The 27815-nt window shown below is 41.1% G+C and overlaps 1 protein-coding gene across 1 annotated transcript; it reads left to right on the top strand.

Moving 5' to 3' along the window:
• GRIN3A (glutamate receptor, ionotropic, N-methyl-D-aspartate 3A) lies at positions 1-27815 on the top strand (the record flags this gene model as incomplete). The annotated part of the gene is made up of 5 exons (XM_009701246.1): positions 1-605; positions 7259-8306; positions 23649-23794; positions 25206-25321; positions 27664-27815. Coding segments are annotated over 5 exons (2067 nt in total), but the record flags the coding sequence as incomplete, so codon positions are not given.

The following is a 27815-nucleotide window of genomic DNA, read 5'->3' on the forward strand; positions in this document are numbered from 1 at the left end:
AATCCCCTTCACCTACAGATGAATTTAGAGAACTCACTGAGTTCTGATGCTGATGTCACTTTCTCGATCCTTGCGATGAACAACTGGTACAATTTCAGCCTGATGCTATGCCAGGAGGAGTGGAACATCACAGATTTTCTCTTCCTCACACAACAGAGCTCCAAGTTCCATCTAGGATCCATTATAAACATCACAGCAAACCTCACTTCAACCAGTGACCTTCTGAACTACTTACAGTTTTACATGGAGAGCATCAAAGACACAACATCTACCATGGTGATGTTTGGATGTGACATGGAAAAAACACGGAGGATTTTTGAAATAACCACCCAGTTTGGTGTGATGCCTCCAGAACTTCACTGGATTATTGGGGATTCACAGAATGTGGAAGAACTGAGGACAGAAGGTTTGCCTCTCGGTCTCATTGCTCATGGCAAGACAACACACTCAGTCTTTGAGCATTACGTACAGGATGCAATGGAGCTGGTAGCAAGAGCTGTAGCAGCAGCCAGCATGATTCAACCTGAACTAGCTCTTATTCCAAGTACAATGAATTGCATGGACACAGATGAAAGGAATATCACTTCAGGGCAATATTTGTCAAAGTAAGTTTTTCCTTTTTTTCTTTTTTTGTAGCTAATATTTGTGGTATACAAGAAAAATTATTTTCCTCCCCACCATTCTCAGTGGCTTAGCTATCATGCTGTTAACCCTCCCTCATACGCATACTTGTTTCAGTATTTCCTCCTGCTTCATTACTTCTGGGCAAATAATGAAACTTAAACTTAGCCACAGAGGGAGATTAAGCCAGTTGTACAGAAGTTCCACAGAAGTAGAGATCACATAGTAAACATAGGCTAGGTTACAGACTGTGCTCTAAGAGTATCTTGTATTTATGTTTATGCGTGTAAGAAGGAAAAGTCAGGGCTAGTATCAGAGTCTCTGAGGTTTGAGATACCTGGGAGAATACAAAACACAGAATATTTGCTCTCCCAAAGTAATTGGAGAGTATAAAAGATGTGTAGCCCTTTTTAGTATGCTTGCATGGAAAATAAACAAAAAAGATGCACCTTGACCACCTCAGAGGCCCCTGCTGCGGTGAGAGCACTCAAAACTACAAAGTGCTCTCTCTGTTGCTTGGTGTTGGAGGCTCCTCTTTCAGCTTCTTCTAAAACTATTTGTGTAGACCACTGCATGTCACAATACTGAAGTTATTCCCAAAACCGCTTGGGGATTCATGTCTACAAATATTCTGGATTTTAACATATGAGAGGAAAAATTGCATGGTTCATTTTGAAAACAAACAAAAAGGTCTTTGGTAAGTATCTGAATTCATCAGCTAGTATACATCCAGTGACTGTTGCATGTTTTCCCCCCCATTACACCTGGTTTTCAGCCTACAGATTTTGTTGGATAGAGTTAGGATAAAAGTTCTTGAAGCTTTTTCTATCTTTGCAACTTTTTTTGAAATGATATCCGAGATGTGTCTTCACAATAATGTGGTAACAGCAGTGCTCAAAACACAACTATTTGAGTCTTTAGTCAGGATTCATCCGTAGCTTAGGGGCCAAAACCCCCCTGTTTCCAAAGAGTGGAACAAGGCTTGGAAATAAATACTGCGATACTGCACTGGCTTGCAATATCTCTACTGACTTGTGATATTAGATTTGTCTCATTATGCTGGCTATTTTAACGAGATCATACCTAGGTCCCTTAAACGTAAAACTCAGCAAGAGACTTCTTAAAGTAACAAATATTTGAGGACAGTAGTTGTACGAACACACTTTTTGAGGGTTAAAGAAGGGACAAACAAAAGGAAAGCAAAATTAAAGCTCTTAAAAGTGTTCCTGAAAAATATTTCTTCAGCATTGCTTTCCACAGAAACTTATTAGCTCTCTCATAAACAGTGACTGCTGTAACCTTTGTTATATTTTGGGAGACAATATGAATTTGACATCTGTGAAATTTCTTGCCCCTTTGTCTCAGTAAAGGTATTGTGGAAGAGAAAAAGGATTACATGCTTAGCCTTTTTTTCCCTAAGCATCTGCTTGTGGAGCCTATTAAAGACAAAATAACAGGTTAGGTAAACCCTTGTCCTGAATCACTGCAGCTGTTTTTGTGTCTATAAGTAAGACAGATATCTGATTGCCAGTACTGATGTGTTTGAGATAGCCACGTAACTTTTAACTCTGAGTGGTACCAATAATTTCTCAGGTGTGAAGTACCAATGAGTGGCTTAACTGTGACCAACCTTCTCCGTTGCATGAGTGCGCTTTTAGGCAAGTGGTACGCCTCCAAAGATGAAAATTTTATCTGGTGCTTAATTGAGTGTTTACTAATGTGGGCATTCTTCTGTCTGAATGAACCCATCTGTCTTGATACATAGCTTTGGAGCTGCTGTGGGCGGGGATGGAGAAGGCACAACAGCAGAGACCTTCTCCTCCCTTAACTGCAGTGTATAGTTAAACAGCAGTCCAACAAGCTGGCACAGCTGACACCTGAGCTTTCATTGCCAACACTGCACTCATACATTGGCTATGCAAACATTTAAATGCCACCCAGGAGCAGAATAATGATTGTGAACAAGACCAAGATCTGGTCCATGGCAAAGCATGCTTACATCTACATGGATATGGATATAGATGTACAAACCCATGAAGATGATACTGTTGTAAGTTTCCATCCTTCGTTCCTTTTATGATGAGATCAATTCCCTGATCTATTCCTGCCTGCTTATGGGAGCATCCTTGTTGATGGAACAATGCATTAAAATTTCAAAGCCTTATCTTGTTCTATAGCTTTAATTAGTCTTACAGCTTTAACTAGTCTTACAGATTTAGCTTTGCTTCTTGAGTAATTTCAGCAGCCTGCTATTTGCTTGCCCATTCTAATTCTTGCCTCCAGTAAACTTTCCAAGAAAGATGTGGAATGACCAAGCCATCAAGCTTGAAAGAAAATGAAATAATTTAATTAAATCATTCTTAAAGGTACTACAAAGATACTGCTGCTGGAGTATGGTAGTATTGCTAAAGATCTAATGAGCAGTTCTTACAACAAAGCACATGAAAAACAAAGCAAGCTGAAATGAGCAAATGACACACTTTGGACTCATTAGTCAAACTGAAGTGATGCTAGTAAAGCTTTGATACAGCTATCACAGCCTATTGGTGTGATCATCAGCTCACACATATTGACATAGCATCAGGGAAATTCATTCAGCTGTCAGACTTGAGCATCTGGCCCTTCACATTCTGAAATTTGTACACATTGTCTTTCCATACAAATCTGTCAGTAGCCCTACTGAAAAGATGTTGCTCAGATATTGCCAATGTCTCCATGTAATACTCAGTACTTGTAATTCCCAAAGATTCACGCTAGAGATTGCTAGTTTAAATAATGTAGTCAGATCCTCTTACCTATTTCCTAAAGTTATTGAGTAAGGGAGTTTTTACATGAAGTCCCTGGCATGAGTTTCACTAGTGCTGCATACAGTGTATGTGAATGATTAGCAGCCATAGCCACTTGCATATAAAACAAGGTGTTGTTAAAATGTGTCTCCCACATGGTTCCCTTCATTTATTTTGATTCATGACCTGTCACTACCAAAAACATAAAACATGCAAATCATCTGCAAAAGTAAGCCACTAACTCAATAAAGTAGCAAAGTCGTACTTTTAAATGCTACTAAATCTCTCGGGTAACTGCTTCTAGCACAATTCAACCACAGGACAGGTACAGAGGGCTCAGTTCACTCTCATGGGCACACTTATTTCTACAGTGAAAGTCAGAGAACACAGTGCATAAATTCCACTGTTCTCATTCTACCTGCAGAAAATAAATCTAATGCATTATTCCGTAGCTCCATCTACTCCCAAAGCACCTGGTCTGCGGCATTTTGATATCCAAGTTGTGCTGTAGTACCAATACGGGCCCAAATTCATCAGAACTTTGCTAGCTTATTCCACCTGAGAACCTGTCTCCCTTGATTTTGGCATTTTGTGAATTGTTAACACTGTTTTTCACAGTTAAAACAATTTTTTAAAAATTTTACATACAGACCCATCTGCACATGCAATGGCTTTACTGTTACTGTCACAGTGGTGGCTTCAGCATATAAGCCCAGCAAGGCTTCTAAGGAAGAAGTTGCACAATTTTTTGCAAAGGCTGAGGAGGAGAGATAAAAAACAAATAAGTTTATGAGCACATAAACCTTTCTTTAGTGCTTAAGATTGCCTTCCCCTGTAAATTTTGTCTTGATAGTGTTTACATACACAAACATGCAAGTACACCACCAAATATGAAACAGGTTAGGAGGAAAGGACTAGTCAAAGAGTGGCAGACACCACTGATTCATGAAGTTACGGTATCATGTAGCTAACATTAGACCAAGTGGTAAAGAATTTTAAAGATGAGAACCACATTTATGTGCCTGTCCCATTTATAAACACCTGTGTGCATTTTTAGGCATCATTTTCAGGCCCAAGTTAACACATGTACAGATTAATTGCTTTTGACAGTATTGGTTGTATCATCTTTCTCCAAATTCAACCTACTCAAATAGACTGCATGAGAAGAATTTTGAAGCCATCTCAGAGAACACTGTCTGTCCTGGTTTGGCTGAAACAGAACTATTTCTGCATGTCTGGGCTTGTTCTCCTGGTCTCCGCTGGGCTCCTCGTGGGGAAGGCGGAGGAGGGGTCTCACCCACAGGAAACTGCAGGGGCTCAGGTGACCCCGGACCGACCGATGGGGTATTCCATCCCACCCACGTGATTACTCGGGGTATAAAAGCTTAGGCATCACAAGCGTCAGCCCCTTCTTCGCCCCCTTCCTTCTCTCTCTCCCTCGTGGCCGACATCTCGGCGGACGCTGCTCGCTGTCCTGCCTCTGACCCTGACCACGCACCCCCCACTCTGTTTCCCACCCGCGGTGCAGCCGAACTCGGTGAGGTTCGGGTGCCTGTCCCGTCCGGTGAGCGCTGCGAGACGCGGCACGCGGTCCCGCGGTCGTCATCGGGAGAGCTGTATCGGGTTTTGTATATCTCTATTTATATTACTATTAATATTAGCTTTAATATTATTATACTGTTTTTTCACTGTTACTGTTTTATTAAAGTTTGTTTTAAGTTCCACCCCGCCAGTCTCTCTCCCTTTTCTCCTCTCCTTCCCCCTCTGGGAAGGGACGGGGTTAACAGAGAGCATCTGCCACCCGCTTTAAGTGCCGGCCCAGCCTTGAACGGTGACACTGTCACATACCCAACCACACTTAAAACTGTATTTTTTAATTTTGGCCCCCAACAGTAGAAGGGCATGGACCTGTTGGAGCAAGTCCAGAGGAGGCCACGAGGATCATCCAAGGGCTGGAGCACCTCTCCTATGAAGAAAGACTGGGAGAGTTGGGGTTGTTCAGCCTGGAGAAGAGAAGGCTCTGGGGAGACTTTAGAGCAGCCTTCCAGTACCTAAAGGGGCCTACAGGAAAGCTGGGGAGGGACTTTTTACAAGGGCATGGAGTGATAGGGCAAGGGGTAATGGCTTTAAACTGGAAGAGGGAAGAGTTAGATTAGATACTGGGAAGAAATTCTTCCCAGTGAGGGTGGTGAGGCAGTGGGAGAGGTTGCCCAGAGAAGCTGTGGATGCCCCATCCTTGGAAGTGTTGAAGGCCGGGTTGGATGGGACTTTGAGCAACCTGGTCTGGTGGAAGATGTCCCTGTCCATGGCAGGGGGTTGGAACTAGATGATCTTTAAGGTCCCTTCCAACCAAAGCATTCTGTAATTCTATGAAATTTGCTCTTTGCTGAGGACAAAAATTGATACAATCTTGAGACATACACAGTCCAGAGTTTTAACTGCTCAAACTCCATCAAAAATCATCAAAAGTCATCAAAACAAAGGGTAGAGACCAGGCAGAAGTATGCATGCACACACACTTGCTGCGGATTTATCCATTTCAAATCGATTTACAGTTATTTTTTATCCACTCTAACTATTGATAAACAATTAACACTACTTAAAGTTTATGTCTTGCTTATTGAGGCTGGAATGACATCTATAGGCTTTATACTTCTTTCAATACTTACTTTCATCCAATTCCCAGAACTAATGTGAGGTGTTACATTCTACTATGACAGCTAAATAGTCTGACTTCTGAATGCCTCTTACTGAAAAAGACGTGCCTGACTTACCTTACATCACATTAGCAGCAATTTAACTCAGTTGTTTTTAATGGAATCACTGTACTAAGACTTACAGAGCCCCTGTGAAATGCATAGCAGCTTTCTCATTAAGACTGCAGTTCACCTGGTCATGGTGTTTACACTAAAAAGGATTTCCTCCTTATAACACTTATTTCCTGCTCAGTTCTCTGCTCCCTTATCCATGTCATTCCTACTCTCTTTGATAATGACGTACCAGAAGCTGAATTCAACATACAGGGAGAATAACTACTAGCAAACATTGCCACCCAATACAAAGGAAATACTTAACTTTATTGTGAATATCTGGAATACTGAAAGCCCAGAAATCTCTATGCAAAATGTGCAGTGCAAACTGGCACACTTCATGAGATCTTCTACAATGTCAAAATTGTGCTTTTAAGAGCGTTACTTTTGCACATATTTTGAGAAATTTCTTTTTTTTTCAGTAAGAATTAAACCTCACTGTCCTAGAGCAACCATCTTTCACTGAGTCCATTTCTTCATTTTGAAGTGGCTAACAGTGATTTACCAATACCAAATTTGCATTTTTGAATCCAGATTGGTTCACTTCACAGTGCTTGAAAGCTGTTGACAGCACTTCAGTAGCCTCTGTTATGTAAGGTAGATCTTACTGGATTTTTCTTGGAAGGACATTTCATACATAATTTCCACTCTTCCATTTTCATACATATTTTTATGTAGGAAACTAACTGCAGATCTGGTGAGTTCAGCTTAGAACTAAACTATGTTTCATTAATTTATGAAGCAAAGGTAACTGAAAAAATTGGTGTTCTCTCACTCACTTTTTCTAGTAAGTAAAAAGAATATCTTTCCTGAAGAGTTTTCTTTTACATTAGACAAGATATGTAGTTGACTATTCCCAAGTGCTTTAGTCATAAACTAGGTGGCTTGTTCATTGTGCTGTGGGAAAGCTGTTAATGATCCAGGTGTTCAACAATGTCCTCAGTCCATTCTCTTAAACATAAATTCATGGTGTCTGCATATGCTTTAGCATGATGACTTCAGTTGTCTGTTTCTGATTACTCTGCTTTCTCCCTCCGACAGGTTTTTAGCCAACACAACTTTTCACGGTCTCAGTGGCCACATTAAGGTGAAAGGTTCCTCCATTGTCAGCTCAGAAAACAACTTCTTCATCTGGAATTTGCAGCATGACCCTGTTGGGAACCCAATATGGACTCGTCTGGGGAGCTGGCAAGAAGGAAAGATAATCATGGACTATGGGATATGGCCAGAACAGACCCAGAGACATAAAAATCACATGCAACACCCCACCCGGCTGCATCTCAGAGTGGTAACTCTCATTGAGCATCCATTTGTCTTTACAAGAGATGTAGATGATGAAGGTCATTGCCCAGCAGGGCAGCTGTGCCTGGATCCTTTGACCAACGATTCAGCCGTGCTGGATAACCTGTTTGAAACCCTTCAAGGAGGGAATGACACTGTTCCCATTGTGCTGAAGAAGTGCTGCTATGGCTACTGCATTGACCTGCTGGAGAAGCTAGCTGAGGATATGAATTTTGATTTTGACTTGTACATTGTTGGTGATGGGAAATATGGAGCCTGGAAGAATGGCCACTGGACAGGGCTGGTGGGAGACCTTCTTGCTGGCACAGCTCACATGGCAGTGACGTCATTTAGCATTAACACTGCCCGCAGCCAAGTGATTGATTTCACCAGCCCTTTCTTTTCAACCAGCTTGGGCATCTTGGTGAGGACCAGAGACACAGCAGCTCCAATTGGAGCCTTTATGTGGCCACTTCACTGGACTATGTGGCTGGGGATATTTGTTGCTCTCCACATCACAGCTATATTCCTCACCTTGTATGAGTGGAAAAGCCCTTTTGGGATGACACCCAAGGGAAGGAATAGGAAAAAAGTCTTCTCTTTCTCCTCTGCCCTGAATGTCTGCTATGCGATCTTGTTTGGAAGAACAGCTGCCATCAAACCTCCCAAGTGCTGGACTGGAAGGTTTTTAATGAATCTGTGGGCTATTTTCTGTCTCTTTTGTTTGTCCACGTACACAGCCAACCTAGCTGCCGTGATGGTAGGAGAGAAGATCTATGAAGAGCTCTCAGGAATACATGACCCAAAGGTAAAGCATGTCTGTTGTTATGAACTCAGTCTTTTCTTCTTCCCTGTCAAATTTCACTGCTGCATAATTTATGGTCTCTAATACAGAAAGCAATCTGTGTGCAAAACAGCAGTTGCACTACAATTAGTTACCACCTGATGGCACTTCAGTAGGAAAGTTCAGTGAGAGAGGATCTTCAAACATCCGCAGAAGTGTAGGGGGCAGATTTCAAAGATTGAGGGTGAGAAGGAAGGTGAAGAATTTTGGTGTTGCCCACTGCAGAGAAGAAAAGTGGCTTCTACATGCAGATTAAGTGTTTGATTTCAGTTCTGAGTCTCTTTGGCTGTAGTTGTTTTGATCAATTGGACGATTTAGGTCATCCTGAGATCTACTCAAACAAAACAACCACACAGCATGAAGGCAAAACCACAGATGTTCTAGGTAGGATTTTGCAAGTATTTCACAGGCCATAACGGTGCTTAACAAAGGTGTTAACTTGCAAAATTCCCCATGAATGCCAAATCAAATGGAGGAGAACTGGAATCCTTTGAAAAATCCCACCTTCTGCATCAAAACAGTGGAATTCACTTTACAAGTAGTCAGATATTTGATTTGCAGTGTTGTTTCTGCTGGGAACTTCATGGGAGGAGATGAATTATGTTGTAGACAACCCATCTGCAAATAGCTCAGACTTCCTAGTACTTTTTGGTAAGGCAAGGAAAAATGTAGAAGCGGGACTGCCTCAACTCTCTCTTTCTGCACTCCCAAGGGCGGGTGAAGGGATCTTCAGTTGGAATTTAAGTCCAGTCATTTTATAAGACTACTCATTTTATTTGCCACTAAGTAATAATCATGAAAACATGCATGCAGAGTGGTTTGTAGAGAGAATGCGTAGCTGCAGCTGACACAAAAGCAGGCGTCCTCTTCACCTGACAGTCACTCTAGTGGACAGAGTGGCCACAGCAAATTTCCCTTGTTTGTTTGGCACTTTCTTCAGTGAAGATGTGATTGTATTGTCCGCAATTTTATGCTCGTGGCCTAACTGCTGGTACATAGCTTTGAAACCATCTACCATTAATTTGTCTCAGGTGACTGAATTGATACAACATTGTGCCACTGGAAAAAGTAATTTCAAGAACTCAAGAACTGAACACTTACTTTGCTTTTGTAAATTGTGTAAATAAAAGTCACATATGTCCCTCCAGACAGCAAAGGCCAAGCTCCATCTGTTATGTTAGTAAAGCCTTGCATCAGACTAATGACCATACAGTTTTGACTTTGTGAGTACGACTTCTGACTCACTTCCTCCAATGTTATCCGTATTGTTTCTAACAAACATATTTTAAACAAAGAACAATATTTTTTATGGTTGGCCTGAGGCACTCTAAAATTGAATTATGACTTAAAGAAAATTGCTACTAATAATCTGCCCTTCCCCTTCTGGAAAAAATACCATAAATACTACATCAGTAACTTCATCAATTTAAGCCACAAAAGTCCAGGAATCATGTATTTGTTTCATTCAAAGCATTCTGAATAAGAGAATGAGAGCTTTCGGCTGAATTTCCCCCACTCCAGGCATATCTCTGTTACAGTCGTTGGTGTGTGAGCCGTCATACTGACTTGAAAATTAGGTTAGTCCTCTACTCTTTGCATGGGCATCACCTAATCCATCAAATCAAATCTCATCAGATTACATACTATTTTTCTGTGCCATTATTGTGACCACACATGGACTTCCTATGACAAGTATTGGGAAATTTCTGCAACTGCAAGAAAATGAAATTATTCTAAAGCTGCACTGTAAAGCTTGGCTGTTGAGTTACAAAATTGAGCGCAGAGTATTGAAGCATGTCAGGTGCTGCAAACACAGGTCTTAGTCCTGAACAGAAACAGCAATGACTCATGGCTAGTAACCTCAGTGATCTCATTAAATCACTGACCTTACTGGCCTTTCCTGGACAGGCACTTCTCTGCTTCATGGACTAGATCTAAGCTTCTGAGTAGTTACCAGTTTCCAATGTGGGAGTAAGACAAGGTGGATTTTATGGAAGAGGATTGCCTGCCATTACATGAACTACAAAATAGTTCCATGTATTTAATTTGTGCATTTGCCTCTGAAGTCTTAGTCTATAAGGGTAGATAAAACAGAAACTTCACTGGTGTAACCTTTTCTCACACAGAGCCTGAGCTGTGCCCATTCAAAGTTCTGTCTAAGACATAAAGCTTAGGTTTAGAAAATATTTGGAGCACAACAGTTGCAGAGGTACATGCACCACTTTTTGGTTAGTTACTTCAGGCATTTTTTACGTGATTTAAAGAGTTTATGTTTTTTTTTCCAGATCTGCATACCTCTTTCTTTTCAGTGGTGGAGACTAATTTCAAAAAGAAGGCAGCAGGGTGCAGAAATAATCTTTTTAATTTTAATATGCTTTTAAACATTCTCCTGCTGCTCTCAGCATATGTATGCCCTTGTACTGTCCTTTGAAATGTTTTTAAAAAACAAAGCCCAAAATAGAGGAGCAACCTTTTTGAGGTGATGTAAGACATATAGTTTTTGCAGGCTGTCAGCCACAAACAGCAAATCTCATCTGAGATTGCAAAGAGTCAGGAAGGAAGACAAGTTGGAAAAAATTAAAAGTTTTTTTCTAAGATTAGAAACCTGGTATCTAAAGTCAATATTGCAGGAATATTTATGCTCTCTCTTCTGGTGAAAAAAAGACAAGGTTAGATATTGCCTGAATAAATAGCATCTGCCTTTCTACAAAAATTCATGTTGCAACAGTGATGTTTAATTAACCAAGCAGTACAGAGTTTTAGCAGTGGCTCACTGCAGCTCAGCAAAGGAAACATGGTCCTCTTGTGTTGCTGAAGTCTTGAAGGTACAACATTTTCATCATAAATCAGAAGAAAATGTGTTGTGGTACAACAACTAATCACAAAGTGAAATACAGTATTAAAGATATCTCAGTTGGACCTTTAAATGCACTAACAATGTAGAAGTGGAAGTAAGGGAATACAGAAGTATCATCACACTACTGAAAGGAGGAGCGGCCAGTGAGGCAGGACAAACCAGAGCAGAAGGGCAAGCATGGGAGGCAGGAGAATTAAGTTCCTGGAATATGTCTTGAATATGGGGAACTTGGTGTGTATTTTCTCTAAGAATCTTAACAAAGGTGGGTCACTAAAACCAAACATCTGGACTAGCCATCAAAGCTAGCTACTCCCTTTACTAGGTCACATTTCAGGTGACTTTTTACAGTAGGAGCTACAACATAGCCGGTAAGTTGCAGAAGTATTAAAACAATGTCCTGCCACCTTAAAATCTTACTCTTCTAGGAGAATGGGCAATTTTGGGCCACAGCTGCCCCCTCTCACCCCATTTTCTAATCTTACACATTTTAGACCATCATCTCTTGCCAGTGGAAACTGGCAAACACAGGTTTTTGGGGAAGAAACTCACCTGAACATGTTCGGTCTGCTGTTTGAGCACAAGAAGATAGCTACAGGATGAACATGCTGGTTACCCAGATGAAAGTTGCAGCGGTGTCCTGATTCCCTCTTAGGAAGCTCTCTACAGTACATGGCAAAGAAGTTTAAAAGCTTGTTGGCAGCTAGAGAGAGAGAGAGAGAGGAAAAACATTGTATTTGCATAATTTTACATTGCTTTTATCCCTTCTCTCATCTGAATCACAGAGGCTTATTTCAGTTTTTCTCCTAATGTCATATCTTTAAATGCACAAAAAATCACAACATGCTTCTTTGTCAGAGTGCTTGGCAGACCAGGTACACTGTTGTATGAGTTGACTTGTTTACAAGGTCAGTTATTCAGCCTACAGGCATGCAAACCAGCAGCCTGCTTTTGGACCGGTCTGATCATATCATACCGTATCATAGAATCATAGAATGATTTGGTTGGAAGGGACCTTAAAGATCATCTAGTTCTAACCTCCCTGCCATGGGCAGGGACACCTTCAACTAGATCATTTGTCCTACTTAACTGTAATGGCCTGGAGACAGCTGGCTTTATTCCTGACTTATCACCTTGTTTATTGCATAGTTCCTTAACCCCTTGGTGATGACATCATACTCATCTATAGTTGAAAAAAATCCACCACCCAAAGTTTTTATCATTCGCTGGAGGCAATGCACGTTTTCACAGTGGCAAGACTAGGTTGCGATAGGTAACCTCTTAGAACACAAGCTGGTGTTAGAGGACCATGTAGGTATGCAGATGGGGACAGATAAGTCTGGGACAGCTGACCACTGTCGTCTTTTTCCTGATTGACAGGAGGTGATTGCATTACAGGTCTACACCAGGAAGCTGACTGCGCAGCCTTGCAAGCACGGGCTGAGCAGAGAAGAGGCACATTGATAAGCAAGGGGCTCTGGGTACAAAAAAGACATTTTGTTACCATCCTCCTTCAGAAGCATGTATCTTTATGGCTGTTGTCTCTTTTAGACAATCTTGTGATAAATCCAGGTATTTTACGTTTCACTTTCCGCTCTGGTTTCTGTAAAGCAGTACTATATGCATGTGAGTAATCTGGGTCTCAGTGCCACAGACAGGGAAAAGTAGGAGTTATCTGTAAGTACATAGCAGTGTCAGTGCCTTCCTTTGCCCAGAGAGCCTGCAACTAAGGCCTGGTTCCAGTAAAAGGCTTCGCTATCAAATCCAAAACCAGGATCTCCCTAGGGAGTGGTTTTTTTTAGTAGCAAGGGGACTTGAAGAGGAGACTTTACTTTCAGGCCTCTAATGCAAGAGCGGATGTTGGAGATGCACCAAGAAGTCAGGAGCATGTTGAGTAGTTCAGATTTTCTGAGGCAAAATAATTTTGGAAGCCCAGAGGACAGAAGACACATGCCGACAAGAAAGCATACAACAGCAGACGCCGAGGAGCTGGGCAGATTTTCTATAAGGTGGCCCAATGCCTGGCCTACCTTTCTGCTAAAAGTGTCATTCTTTCAACAATATAATCAGCTTTTCAGGTGATAGCCGACCATTGTCACTTCTGTGACAGCTGTCAGCATTTCTTTGCCATCTTTAGGATACAATTGAGTAGCTATGCCTGTTAATTTACTATGGTTATATTTTTATTTCTCTGGATCACTTTACCTTCAAAACCCCTTTTGACAATGGCAACATTCCTTTTCACATTGTATTTTGACAGAAAATATTGAACCTATTGAGATTCATTTAACTAAAAAGGGCTACACCTGTGAATCCCACCATCAGCAATTTCATTGTTCATTTCATTCACCTAACTTTACATGTCTGCAGCGGAGACATTGTGTATGATTTGCTCAGTGTAATGTACTTTTACGGTTAGTTGGGAGAGGTAGGCATATTGGTCTTCTGTTGAAGACAGTTACTTTAGGACAAGATTACTTAAACCATTCCCTGAAAGTGCCTACTTCTCTCTGTAATGCATGATGGTGTACTAGCTCGGGCAGCACTGTTGTCTCACAAAAAACGTAGATGCCCCAAGGAATACACTGCAGACTCCTACAATCACTCTGACAAGACCCATCCGGCAAGTCCTTTCAGTAGCCTAGGTGTGCTTTGGGATTAGTTCTCAGAAACCTCTGTTTCTCTTCCAATGCAGTGTCTGAAAAATGGCTCTTACGAGCCATCCATCTCTTTATTACAAAACTAAGCACTTCGAGTAATCCAGAGAAGATATCTCTGAGATTTTGTTACTCAGGAATTCAGTATATACAATCACCCAGATTTTTGTTTCAGGATTTAAAATATAAAATGTGAGGGTGCAAGCTCTCATTTCTGATTTATGAAAATCTCAGTTAATTTAGAGGCCTTATGGCTATTATTATCAGTTTAAAGCTTCCTGTTACACGTATTAAAACAGTCCAGAAATACCAACAGACAAGTAACTGCAGATGAGCTTTAGCAATACCAAACCATAGAAGAGGAAAGGTCCAGCCATGGACCTTTTTCATCATTAGAGGCATGATTCAAATACTCCTGCATGTAATGATATTTTCCTTCAAGTTCAGCAAGCTTTAGAGTGAGGCCATAACTGTTGTGTGTTTATTCATAAATTTTCTTCCTGAAAAAAGGAAGTCTTGTAAGAATTACACTGAAGAAAATGCTCTTAAAGACTGCCATGGTCTTTGACTGCAGCAGTCTAAGATGAATTATTATAAGAAGCGCCACTTGCACTGCTATGTATTAAATATATAATGAAATAGCGTGTATTTAAATATGCATTAAATGCATTAGATTGTGTAGCAAAAAACCAAGCAACAAACTCAGTGGAGTTAACAGAAATCTTGCTGCTCCCATGGGGTTTAGTATCTGTACAGGACTTCAGGATTCTTTCCTTTTTACAATTAAAAGAAGTTGGCTGCAAAATCTATAGAGCATATGTTTCTGTGCAGGAAGTCATCGGGCACAGGAAGGTCATGACTCACAGCATCACAACCTGCTAATTAATACATTGTGCTTTTCTGAGTATTAATGAGTCAGTGAAGGATTTGAACTCAAGAGGAGTTCAAGTGTCACAGAGACCATAGTGAAAAAATCTCAGACAAAGGAGAAATTAAGTATCAAACTCCAGTCAGAATAAAGAATAGGCATTGCAGAGCAATCTCATACAGGAACGAAAGACACCTGCAATTTATGGAGGTGAAATCTTGGCTTCTTTAGCTTCCTTAGGCAATTTATGGTGGTGAACACTTGACTTGTTTAGCTTCCCCATCACCTCATTAAAGCTTTCTTGTAATGTTATGGCTTTGGAGGCTCAGAATCTGTCTAGTTCAGATTTTTATCGTTTTGATATCCAGTTTATCAGACAATGCACTGCAGTGTTCTCCAAATCAAGTTTCCTTTCCCATCAAGACCTGCTTTTTTATGACTTCTTGCTGACAATTATCTTTTTGATATCCTTGCATGTTAACCCCTACTGCTCCAGGTCTTCACCTACATAGAATGCCTTGTACTGTCACCTACTGTTTTGGCCATTCTTTACCTCACTATGCTAATTGTTTTTTCCAAAGCACGTAGAGGTAGGGGTGGAAGGGAGGAAGTCCTACTGTCTTCATTCCATGTGGTGCAGGTCATGAAAGTTGTTCTTTCAGCACCGGAAGGAATTAATGTTTTAGCATTTTCCCAGGTGTATTCACGTCAGTTTCTTACTCTCAAGCTGCAGTATGCCTGCAGAAATAGCAACTGCATCATAGTTGGGGCTCAGACCTTTGCAAGAAATATTGCAAGCAGAGAAGTATGAGGAGAAGATGTTACTGAAGAAATCGACAAAGAGGAGCAGAGAACAGTGAAGATACGTAAGCTTGATCTTATCACCTGGCAGATGGAAGACCGTTGTACAGCTGACTTAGCAGCACTGAGGATATTTATTATTGTTCACAAAAGTCACAGCCATTGTGATCTATAAACAGAGACCTAGGTAGCCTGGCTCACGTTCCTGATGATAGAAGTCCTCAGTCAGCTCCTGCACAGATCCCCTGAATATCAGGGATGCCAAAGGGTCAAGCCCTCTAAAAAAGAAAGCAGTTTCATTCAGTACAATGAGCTTTGACTGAACACCGGGTAAAGTCAGATAGTGTTATCCATATTTCACTGTGCAGGAGGTCAAGGCATCCAAATGAGCCCATCATTTTTCTTTTACACTTCATGCTTAACACATGCCTCACTGTTCCAAACTGATTCCAAGAAGGAAAAAAGTAACATTTAGTTCCAGTGTTGAATCTGTCGGTAACAAAGGACTCCTGATTTTACCTTCATTTGATGCTTTTGGACCAAAAAATTGAGCATATATTCAGGCAAACATCTCTTCACTTGCTTCTGATTTGAAAAGGACTTCACCTGCCTTAGAGCTACATTAGCCTTATTTTACAGGTAGGAAGCAGAAGAACATGGTCAATGAAGTGACTCAGTCTGGAGCATTTTTACAGCTGCTTTGTGCTGGTTAAGTACAACTGGAAACAGTGATCTATAGCCTGTTGGGAATTACATCCTGGTTTTTTCCTCAGTCTATCCATTTTTCCTACAATAATTTACACTTGCTATAGTAGTTAAGTCTCCCAGAATAAATCCCAGCTCAAAGATCCCTCTGTCCAGAAAACTCTTTAAGTGCTATTAAGAAACAGAGATAAACACAGCTTTAAGTTGATATTGACTGGAGTTCTGATTTTATGGAGCCTTTTCCACTAAAGCACTGTGCAGCAACTCAATCAGTAGGGCAATCTTCAGAAATTTACCTACCTACCACAGACTAGAATCCCCGCTCTCTTCCGTTAGCTGTACAGCTTCTGCAGCACACAGAGGAGCAGAGCAGATCTTGTAATTAATTATTAGTACTCACACAGGGACCGTCAATACAGAGGCTTTATATTTTTAAACAGAGACCTAAGTCACAATTTCATTTCATGTATGCTCTTGTTGCAATGCAGGAAAATAAATTGTCAGCACTGGACTGTGTATTTGTTTCTAGATTGAAACTGCTTATTTACTTCAATGCAGCTGTAAAGATTTATGCCAACTAATGACCTAGCTGAGTTGGAATCAAAGTGACAGGATTTTAACAAAATCTGACATTATCCTGGCAAGCCAAGAATCAGCTCCATTGACACTTCTTGCAACACAGAAAGGAAAGTGAGTTTTCAAATGTTTTCTGCATACACCGTCTTCCGGAGGTCCTGGGAACATCTCCACTTCCCAAGCCTGAACACATGGGACAGTTTCTGAACAAAGTCTCCACTTCCAGAAGTTCAGCTGTGAATTTTCATCTGCTAAAATTTCAAATTTATGTGCTTCACTGTGAATAATTTTCTTTTCTTTCATCTCCCTCTGCACTCCATAAATATTCACTAGTTAATTTTCAAAAGCTCTTGCAGATAAGTAGGGAAAAGCCCATGAACAGAGTTCTACATTGGTTGCGTTTTTTAAAATTTTGTTTGTTTTGTTTTTTTTTCCCTGAAACTTTGCTTAGCACTACGAATTGCATTTCTTCTATCTGTGGGTCATGAGAAATCTATTAGCAGCTAGATGACCACTTAAATACATTGGTTACATAAGGCAAGAGAAGATGCTATTGCTTCATATGCCAAAGACAGAAGACTCATCACAAAACAGCAGATCTCTAAAAGCATGTCGGTTCTTCACAGCAGAGCAGACCACTTGATGCTACCCCTCTCCAGCAATTAGCCAGTTTCAGCTGCAGTTTTTCAAGATTCTGCAGCAGTTCCCTGGCAGAGATCATGCTGGCACTAACAGCAATTCTGCTGATGTATGTCCATTAAACACTACACTGGTCCAGGTAACCAGCACTACTATAGGGCAGAGCTACTGAAACCTTTTCATACTAATTTTTCCTCAGAAATTGTTGTAAAAGTTAGGGAAGTATTTTTAGCCGTGTTCCTCCTTTCTATGCCTTATTAAAATTAAAAAGCAGTATTGTAGGTGGTGGTAAAAACTGAATCCATATTAACTCTGCATCTGTCACTGCAGCGTGCAGTCACTGGCACTGCACTCCACTGTATACTAGGTTGCCCTTTTCGCATTTCGCTCAAAGAATAATTCATGGAGTTAAATTTTAGAAAGCAGAGGCTAACAATGAATGATGAAATCATTTTAATGATTTGAAATGCTGATTAGAAATTGAGTTCCTGAAGCATTTTTCCTCCAGCCAGATACCAAGATGCACAGAATAGTTCTGCATCAGATTCAGTGAGGCAGTTAGTGCACCCCATCGATCAAGTACTGGGAAGGCATTTCCTAGATTTCAGTCATTTCATTGCTTACAGAAAATAGCCATAATTTCATTTCATAGCAGTTGCTGTATTTAGACCTTCCTTGTCTTTTCACAGCTCCCAGCAAGCTCAAACTCCACAGGATCAGAAGGCAATATTGTATTGCCTGCTTTTTTAGAGCTGAGACCATCTTTTCACTGTGTTTATATTCTGAACACCTAAGGTTCTTACACACTACAAAAATACACAACAACCAAGTGTGATGCAGACCTCAAAACAGCAGACATAACAACCAGAACACCAAAGGGACAAAAGTCTTTGAGCCAAATCTTCTAGCTTTGCAGCACTGAAAGGTCACACAGAAGCCAGAACCTGCTAGAAAGACTTCAAAACCCAGCAGCCCAACTTTGCAGTATGTCAAGGTTAACTTCTGGCAGCATCTCGTGCATTTTCAGTTTTAAATGCCAACCTGCATAGCAGATTTCTATGCCTGAGTCCTTTCAAGTCTGAGTCTAGGTGTTCTTGGCCTAGCTGATGGCACTGAATGCAATGGCACTGTATTACATAAATTGGAATGTGCCAAGTAATGCAGAGTCCCTGGCATTCGGGATTGTATTTTTCTGTTTCTGCTCCTGTGGTTTTATCACATTGGTATTTTCATGCATAATTGGCACCCCAAGCCAGAGATGTATGCAGATGCCCAATTCTTCTCAACACCTTCCGAAATAAAACAAATTCTCCACTTCCCACTCAGCAGATGTTTTAACAACAGAAGACAGGAACCAAGAAGATCTAGAAGTAAGGTGCCAAACCAAGGGAAGTGGTAGCTGGAGTATTTGCTTTAGGCGGTAAGCAACACAAACATCATTTGTCTAGTAGCACAATGCTATACAAAGCACAGAAGACTCTGAGAAGTCCCAAAGCTTTTCCTGGCTGTCAGAGAAGCTGGATGTTCTGTAAAGCTCTTGAGTTTCCTTAACACTACATGACCTCCCTATCTCAGTGCTCAAGTGACCCAACAACCATTTCACCTCCGCAGCACTTGCAGGCGTTCACATTACCCCTTGTTTTCTTACAGAGTGTAAGAAAACATTAGCCCTTGTTTGTTTTGTTACCCATGGTATGTTTTCTTAAACAGTGAGACTTGTTCCTAGAAATATTGGCACAGCCCATGCATCCCACAGTAGATACTGTCCTTAGAGGTCACAGAGACAGCATTGGTACCCCAGTTCCAGAAAACATACTCACTTCCAAAGCTCTTTAGCCTTTTTCCTGCACCTTCATCCTGCACTTCCCAGCAGCATTTCTTAGTCCTCCCCCCCAAGAGCTCAGTCTAGACAGAAGGTGGGTCATCTTCCTGAACCATCTGCCCCTGACCTATGCAGCAAGATCCTCTGGTCATGGCATTCCACAGCCCTAAACCTGTGAAGTCAGAGTACTGATTCAAGACAAGTGCACAACCCACTCTGGCACTGCATCCCTCTGCTGCGGGGGCTCTCAAGATCATCTCTTGAGTTTGCCCCACGTACTGAGCCAGATCCAAATGGGAGGTCACCATATGTCTTACAACTTCATATGCAATAGCTTTCCCACAGTAGACTGGGGAGACGGTTCTAAAAATTGGGGATACACCTAAGTAGTATGGCCATTCTTGGTATACGTCAGTGCTTCAGATATGTAAAACTCAGTTTACTAGTATGAAATCCCTGATCTCCGGTATCTGAGCTGCAAAAGTGATACTGTTAGCTGCTACAACCTTCACCTTTTTTGAGAGCGCCACTAACCTGCAACACTAAATAGCTTTTTAACCCCTGAAAAACATTGGCTTTTAAATACTCCATTAATATATTCATATACACAGTTACATTGCCCAGGCCGTTGGCATTCCCCTACTTCTCCCACTCGGCAGTTCAGCCAGCACAGTTTGCAGTTTGCTGTGGTGCTGTGGTGGCCTTGCTAGCTAACATTCAAAGGGCTGGTTACTTGCTAACACTAACGAGTCCCACACGTGGCAGCAGTACTTAGCTCCCGAGCGCTGCATGGGACAGGCTGCTTGGGAGTACAGAGTTAGCCTGCTGGCTGAGGAGCCATTATATTCAGGAGCAATGAGCTCTTTAAAAAAACAAGTGATTTCCTTTGCTCCCAGGTCTTCAAAAGGGAGGTCTGACAGTTAAAGAGACAAATAAAAAGGGATATCTCATCTATACCTATAGCTATCTTTACATCTTGTTCACTGAATTGTCAGGCTGGGACTTCGCTGTCCCCTGAAAACCTCTCTCTAGGTCAAGACAACCCTTGTTCTTTTGATTTCTTACAGCCATAGGTGTCTGATTTTGGAGGGACCTTGTAAGGTTGTCTAAGCTGAGTGCCAAGAAAACTCATGTCTGGAGATAGATCTGCAGGTATTGCATTCGTTTATTTTTAATCATACTTGAATCTCCAGAAAATTGCCAGGTACTCTATCGATACAAAAAGTGTCAACGGTTCCTAGTGCCCATTACTTGCTTTGTGATTGTTATTCACCTTTCACACTGACTAAGCTTTGAATGAGAAAAATACCATAGACTACACAGAAGTGTAGTCTCCACATACTAGAAATGCCTATAATTTGGACAGCTATTTCTTCTTAATAAGATATCTTTTATATTTGCTATTACTGATAAAAAAGCAAGTAAATCCCGCAAATCACCAGTTAAAAAACAATATAATCCATTCTGATTCTTTAAATTGTGGTTCTCCAAATGCTGATTTTTCAGAGCTCATGATTTCTCTGAGGCCCCAGGCATTAGCATTCTGTCATTGGTTTACAGAAAAAAGAATCTTTCCATATAGAACTCTTAAAATGTAAGAAACACAACAAAAACAGAGCATGAGAAACAGAAAAACTAAATAAAAAAAGAGACAACTGATAAGGCAAGACTCACAGAAAGACTCTGACAGTTACCTATCCTGTCAGGACACAGATATTTGTGGTTTCCATCTTTTCAAAGAATCTTCCCAGGAGAGGACTACAGAAAGTAAGAAAGCAGCAGTGACAACTGATGAATCTTGTTTCCATCTGGAAGCTTTTATCTTCTGTTGAAGCAAGTAACCCTTAGCAGTCTTAGCAGATGAGCAGTGAAGGTAGTGCAGGTAGTCCATTATCTGCTTTGGCAGCGTTCTGTGCTGTTAATCCACTATTCATGTAGCTGCAAGCTCATGTGGATAAGCAGCAGTAAGAAGAAAACAGACATCCCAAAAGACATAAAGGATTAAAACACTATTAAGATTTATCCTTCATAAAAGGAGTCAAGGGTCATCAAGTACAAAGTTGCAGACACATATTTATGCTTAAGGAAAAGCATAGATTACCAGAAGCAGATAGAGCATGGGATTCAAAGGATCGCTACATAACTTCCTTACATAGACATTCCAGGACCTCCCACCAGACATATGTTGTTGCTAGAGACAGGATATTAAGCCAGATGGACTTTTGATCTGATACATATTCCAATACTGTCATCATTTGTAGTGAAATTTTACAATGTACCCAACACAAAGCAAAGCATGGACAGTCCTCAATAAAGTGTTTGGGACAGACAATTGCAGGTAGACATTGGTGACAGGCTGAGTGAGGGATACTTTCCAGTGAAGTTAGGCATCAGCGGTCTTTATCTGCAGATCAGATGTTTTACTGCAATTGACATCACTAGGTGGACCACAAATATCACAACAAACACCTAAGTTAACTTGAAAGGTGGCAATATGGTTGAGTATGTTGAGACTCAGTGGTTTTTTCGGTCTCTTCACTGAAACTGCCAAGAAATAAAACCTAAAAAAATAGTACTTACTGTGGCGACGAGCTTCTTGAGACATGGAGTGCATGGAGCTCACTCCAAGCTCATTCTTTAAGCAGGTCATCTTCAATGTCTTGAGACTAGACCTAGATTTGGGTTGATGATTGTGCTGGAAGTCTTCGTGATGTATTGTCACAGCACAACTCTCTGTTATTTATGTCTTCTGGCACTTGAATGCTGCTCCCACACTTCCAGGCAAGAGCATTTCCCTCTGCACCCGCAGTCCTTCTGGCACAGCATGCACTATGGCCAGCTCTGGATGCAGGCATGCCCTGCATTGCTTGTCCCATGGTCATCCAGACCAGAACACCTCAAAAAACAAGCCAACAGTCCCTCCATGACCACATGTATTTACCTGAAGGTCTCATTCCTGGGTTGTAACACAGGGACCAGATCAGCAAAGCACAATGTCGAAAGCACCTGCCCACTTTCTAGATAAAAATTACCAGAAGTACAGTATATTCATAGCTTCCAGGACATCAAAATACCATGCAAAAGACCTTTTTCTGTTCCTTTTCAGACTGAACTAGATGACTGTGTGTTTACATCCTACCTCTGTTATTCTTAAAAAAGCTAGGAATACTCTTTTATCCATGGCATCATTGAAGAGAAGAGCGGGAAGGGTCTTTTGTATGGCTTTTTATTGCCCTACACTCTGTTTTACATAGATGATAACGCAGAGAGCCAGATGGACCACCAGAACACCTCTTCGCTTGGTCTTTGCAAAACAGAGCATGGCGATGGGGAGATCATCTTTGCAAGCTGCTGTGAAGACCATGAGCTTCCTGGGAAGCAAATACAGCATGACTACTTCAGCTTTAGCTTTATTTGGCTTGCTGTGCTCTGCAAGTCTGACCTTCAAGAGGCTGGTACATTGCTGAAGGCTTCCTAGTTTGTATGATCTTGGCAACACTCAGCCATCTGAAGGAAGTGCTTGGCATAGTAGAGGACACTGCCTGACACCTCCACTGCAATTTGAGAATTTCCCCATGAGTCACTAAACGCTCCGAAGACAAACAGGGTACTTTAGAAACAGAGGTCTGTTGTGAACATACAAACTTGTGAACAAACTTGTGAACATCCAAACTACTCAGGGCTTTAATACAGAAGGTGGAGCCGGTTGTGAAAAGGAAAGGACTCAGAACTGCAAAAATTGTCTGTATGTGTATAGCCCGTTAATCAGGCTTACAGCCTGGGCTATGCTGAGGGGTATTCTTCTCACTGCCAGGGGAGACCTTTTGGTGTCCACAACACTTCAGTCCTTAGTTTCTCTGTGGAGACTGGTGGCAAAGACAGCAGTGGTCTGCAGTATGGTGTCTAGGCTTCTAGAAATGAAATGGTCATGCTACCTTTCTGCAGAAGACTAAATGTCATCCTTAAGGAGTCAATAAAAAACATTCTGCCAAAATAAATCCAGACTGTGGGTCCTTCACTGGCTACCCGGAGGCCCAGAAAGTGGATCCTACAAGCCTGGAGGCTTCTCGTGACACTTCCTGAAACGTTTACTGGTTTAAAGACAAATAATCCAACTAAATACCTGGATTTGGGGGTTCAGGGTGTCTCAAGGGAAGTGTTTTTCACATTTGAAGAAAATCCTGAGAGTAGATGAACAGGCTAATTAGTCATCTGGTAAGTCTTTTTATACGTTTTCTGTGATACGGAAAGCTGACTGCAGGAAAACATCAGAGGCAGGTCTGTGAATGCTGAGAATTTCTGACAAACTGTTCACACTTAAGACCAAGATACCAGATGTGAAGGAGGCAAATGACTCTGCTAATCTGTAATTTCATTTTTTCAGCTCCACCACCCATCCCAAGGGTTTCGGTTTGGAACCGTGCGAGAAAGCAGTGCAGAAGACTATGTGAGGCAAAGTTTCCCAGAAATGCATGAGTACATGCGACGGTACAATGTCCCTGCAACCCCGGATGGAGTGGCATATCTAAAGTGAGCCTCTGCATGCAACAGCAGATCTGGTCCCTTGACCAGAATGCACAGCAGTGAGATGATGATGGGTTTCCCACTTTCATTGTCACCCACAAAGCAGTCATTGAAGGGAGTGTGGCAGATAGAGAAGAAAGCACATAATCACCTGGAGGGAGTGATACTGGGAGAGCAAGCTAGCGTAGCACCAGCTGGAGTGTTTCCAGGGAAACCTGTGGTTTGCACTAACTGATAGCGTGCCATCAAGCATGGGGAACATATAAATCCTGGCAGGTTTCTGTGCTTGGGAGCCCTTGTTCAGCAGTGAGAAACATTCAGGAAAAAACATCATAGTCCAAGCAAAAGCTGGAGATGAGGTTCCTCGGCATCTTCAGCATGCTGGGAGGAGAGAGGTTCTAAGAGAGAAGCCTTAAAGCATTTATCAGTAAAATGAATAAAAGAAGCATTAGGCTGGTAGAAAGTAATAAACAGCAAATCTTCTTGCTTTAGGGAATCATGGTATCAGTGTGTTTCAGAGACATTTGTGCCTAACAATCTGGGGTCACATAATTGATTCACTCTGCCAGGAAACAGAAGAGGTGATAATAAGCCTGAAATAATTCATTCGTTTTACACATAGAGGTTGCTTAACAGATGGCCTCAGAATGTTTCACCAGAAGTTGTTTCCTATTTATGTATTTTTCCCAGACCCATCCTAACAATAATTAACATACGTGGCAGTTCCTTCAGGTTAAACTGGAATCAATCCATCAAAATCAATGAGGTAATGTAACTTCACATCAGGAGAACATCCAGACCTTTAAGGTGACCATAGTGAAGGCTGCAGTCCAGTCTGTGAAGCAGATGAGAACAGGCACTGCAACTGTTCTTTTGTATCATCACTTTATGCAAGCGTGCTATTCATAAATGATTATGTTAGTAAAATCCAGTCCTTTGTGTTCATGAAGACTGAACATAGAGGAAAGCTGATCTGGGTGAAGGAAATCAATTTACCTCATATTCAAGGAGAAATGCATTTTTGCTCTAATGATTGTGACTTTAATATCATGAAGAAACCAAGACAGCGCTAGTATTTTAGCAATTTTTGATCTTTTCCAATAAAGCTTTGTGCTACCTTTCAAATGAGTTGAAGTCTAACATATTGTAGTATTTTCCATCTTTCAGATCAGTAGTATTTCATGGGAGCAAAATAAGTCCTACGCCCGCTGTCCTGCTCTAGATGCACAAAGTTTGTATTTCATGCACAATTCCCTTCTTCAAAATACAGATCAGTTTTACATTTTAAATAGCAGTCCCTAGTCTCTTGTTTTCATTCAGTAATCTTCCAGAGAACTGCATAAATAAATACTCAGTGAGCATCATTGAGTCTTAGACTGTAAAGTGATTCTGTTTCTGCCTTTGATGTTGAATACAGGCATGATCCAGAGAAACTTGATGCCTTCATTATGGATAAAGCACTCTTAGATTATGAAGTGTCAATAGATGCTGACTGCAAGCTTCTAACTGTGGGAAAACCCTTTGCCATTGAAGGTAATAATCAGTTTTATAGCATATTGCTGTATTTCTCATGTGTTGCATTTGTTTTACTGTGATTTGGTATTCTCAATGGAAGCATGCAGGTGAAACTGTGGACCCCTTGAAGATTATTATAAAATTTTCAGTGGTTAAGCAGAACAAAGCCTCCACCTTTTTTTGTGGTTTTTGAGCTTTCAGATCACTTGTACCATCTGTTGCCATGATCTACAGAGGAATTACTCAAAGTGCTCAGACAATCCATCTCCAAACAAGTCGGAGGCACAGTCCATTTCACTGCTCACAGTGAAATAAAATAGCTCCTGAAATGAGACTTGCTTTTTGTAGACTCACTTTCATTACACATGTTCAAAGCTCAGTGAAATATGTTCAAAATGCTGTTCTACAGTTTCACTGTCATCTGAAGCAGATAAACACTGTTCCCATTTTAAAGGGCAGCTTAAGATTTCTGCCAATTCTGTAGCTAATTGAAGCTAAAGAAGGGAGCCTGTTCTGGTACGTAGACTCCTGCAGCACTGGTGTATTAGCAAGGACAGATTGGAAGGTAGCCTGGAAGCAAGGCTTGTCTGAAGCTGCCTCCAGCACGGGTGAGCACATTAGTAGCTATTAGACTTCAGAATCACTTTTCTGATAGATGGGCAATGAAGATGACTGAAGCTCCCTCTTTCCTCCATTCCAAGGGCAATCACTCTGGCTGCTCCTGTCACACATTAAAACAACCTCTTTCAGAAATGTTCAAACCTGATTGAGGAAGGCAATATGCTAAATGAAGGCCAGAGGAAGCTGAGCATTTTAATAATTTCAGCTACAAGTCACAAGGCATTTTGTAGAATGCTCCTTTTTGCTGTACCTCATCAGTGTCTCCCATTTGAATTCACACCAAAGCCCTGAAAGCAATCAATTTTCTTCTTTTCTTTTTGTTATTGGGGAGGACAGATGCACAGAGAGCTCTTCAGGCTGTAGCAGGATTTGTGTGTGTGCAGCTGCATGTTTCACCATGCATGTGCAACCTGATAAATCTTCCATTTCAGAAAGGTCACCTTTACTGACCATCAGTCAGTAGACCATCAGCTTCCACAACTTTGAATCAAGTCATACAAGAAAAAGCAAATAAACCCAAAACTATATGTTTTGACATAACTGGACTTCATATCACCCAATTACAAAACATTTAAATATGCTGAAAACGTGGTATTCACAAACCCTAGCTAGGCCGCCTCTGAAATCATTCCTTCAATGTTAGCAAATGTGTTCAGGTGGAAATATAGGCACAATGTACAAAAACCAGCAGCAAGAGAGACTGTTGCATTGTAGGTACGCATATCACCATATCACTCTGCACCATTGAAAAGCAAGACACTGTGATGGCAAATTTACCACTTATGTATATTTATGGGGTTTTTTTTCTTTCTTCCTGTGTTGTGTTTTTTTTTTAAAGGAGACAGTCTGAAATGCTGAATTCTGAACTGAAAAACAAAAATCCACAGTGGACTAGAAAGGAATCTCTGCAGGCAATTGGCAGGGCCTCTCTGCATGCAATTGCTTGTCTTCCAAGCATGAACTGTATTTATTTTTTCTAAAGTCAAAACCCAGATTCTGCAAATTGAAAGACCATATTTAGAGTTACTGAATTAATTTTCACTTACACTAAGTCCTTCACCAGCACTTTAACATGGTAAAAGATGACACAGTGGCTAAAAAGTGATTTATTACTGTCTGAAGGTCCATGTCACTGCCAGAGCAGAACTGCACAAACGGAAAGCGTAACCCTTGGGCTTTAAATTGCTATGTGGCAACAATATAGACTTCTCTCATCTAAATTTACATGCACACAGCTTCTCATCAGTAAATATGTAGGAAGAAAAGAAAACATCACATCTGATACCACAGTCACATCCACTGCTCTAACAATGTAAAAGGATCACAGAAATGTTTACTTGATATTAAGGCCCTTTTGCATTGATGAAAACAAAGTAAAAAAGAAGAACCCATGGCAAGGACATACAAAAGGCTGTGTTTCTAGAGATAAGACAGATTTATTCGCCTATCTGTACCTCCATCTTAAGTTTTTGAGCCTCCAATTTTGCATATTACTTTTGAGGCCTTCATAATTTTGAATTTGCATATCCTGTTTGTATCAGGCTACTTTATTTTGCACAGCAAAAATTCTCATCTCAGCATTCTCAGTCCACGGTAAGCCAGCATCCAGGTTTGAACTGGCTTGCTGAAACACAATGCTGACTTGATTTGCCACACTGGTAGTTGATAGCTGAAGTGAACATACTTTAGCAAAAAGCAAACAAGTAAGAGAGAGATGATTGTACCGTTTTTCCTTCTAGGATATGGTATTGGTCTTCCCCCCAACTCTCCACTCACCTCAAACATCTCTGAACTGATAAGCCAGTACAAGTCCCACGGTTTCATGGATGTTCTGCATGACAAATGGTACAAGGTTGTTCCATGTGGGAAAAGAAGCTTTGCTGTCACAGAG

This window comes from Cariama cristata, unplaced genomic scaffold (assembly GCF_000690535.1).
Source record: "Cariama cristata isolate BGI_N322 unplaced genomic scaffold, ASM69053v1 scaffold16855, whole genome shotgun sequence".
Taxonomy (NCBI): domain Eukaryota; kingdom Metazoa; phylum Chordata; class Aves; order Cariamiformes; family Cariamidae; genus Cariama; species Cariama cristata.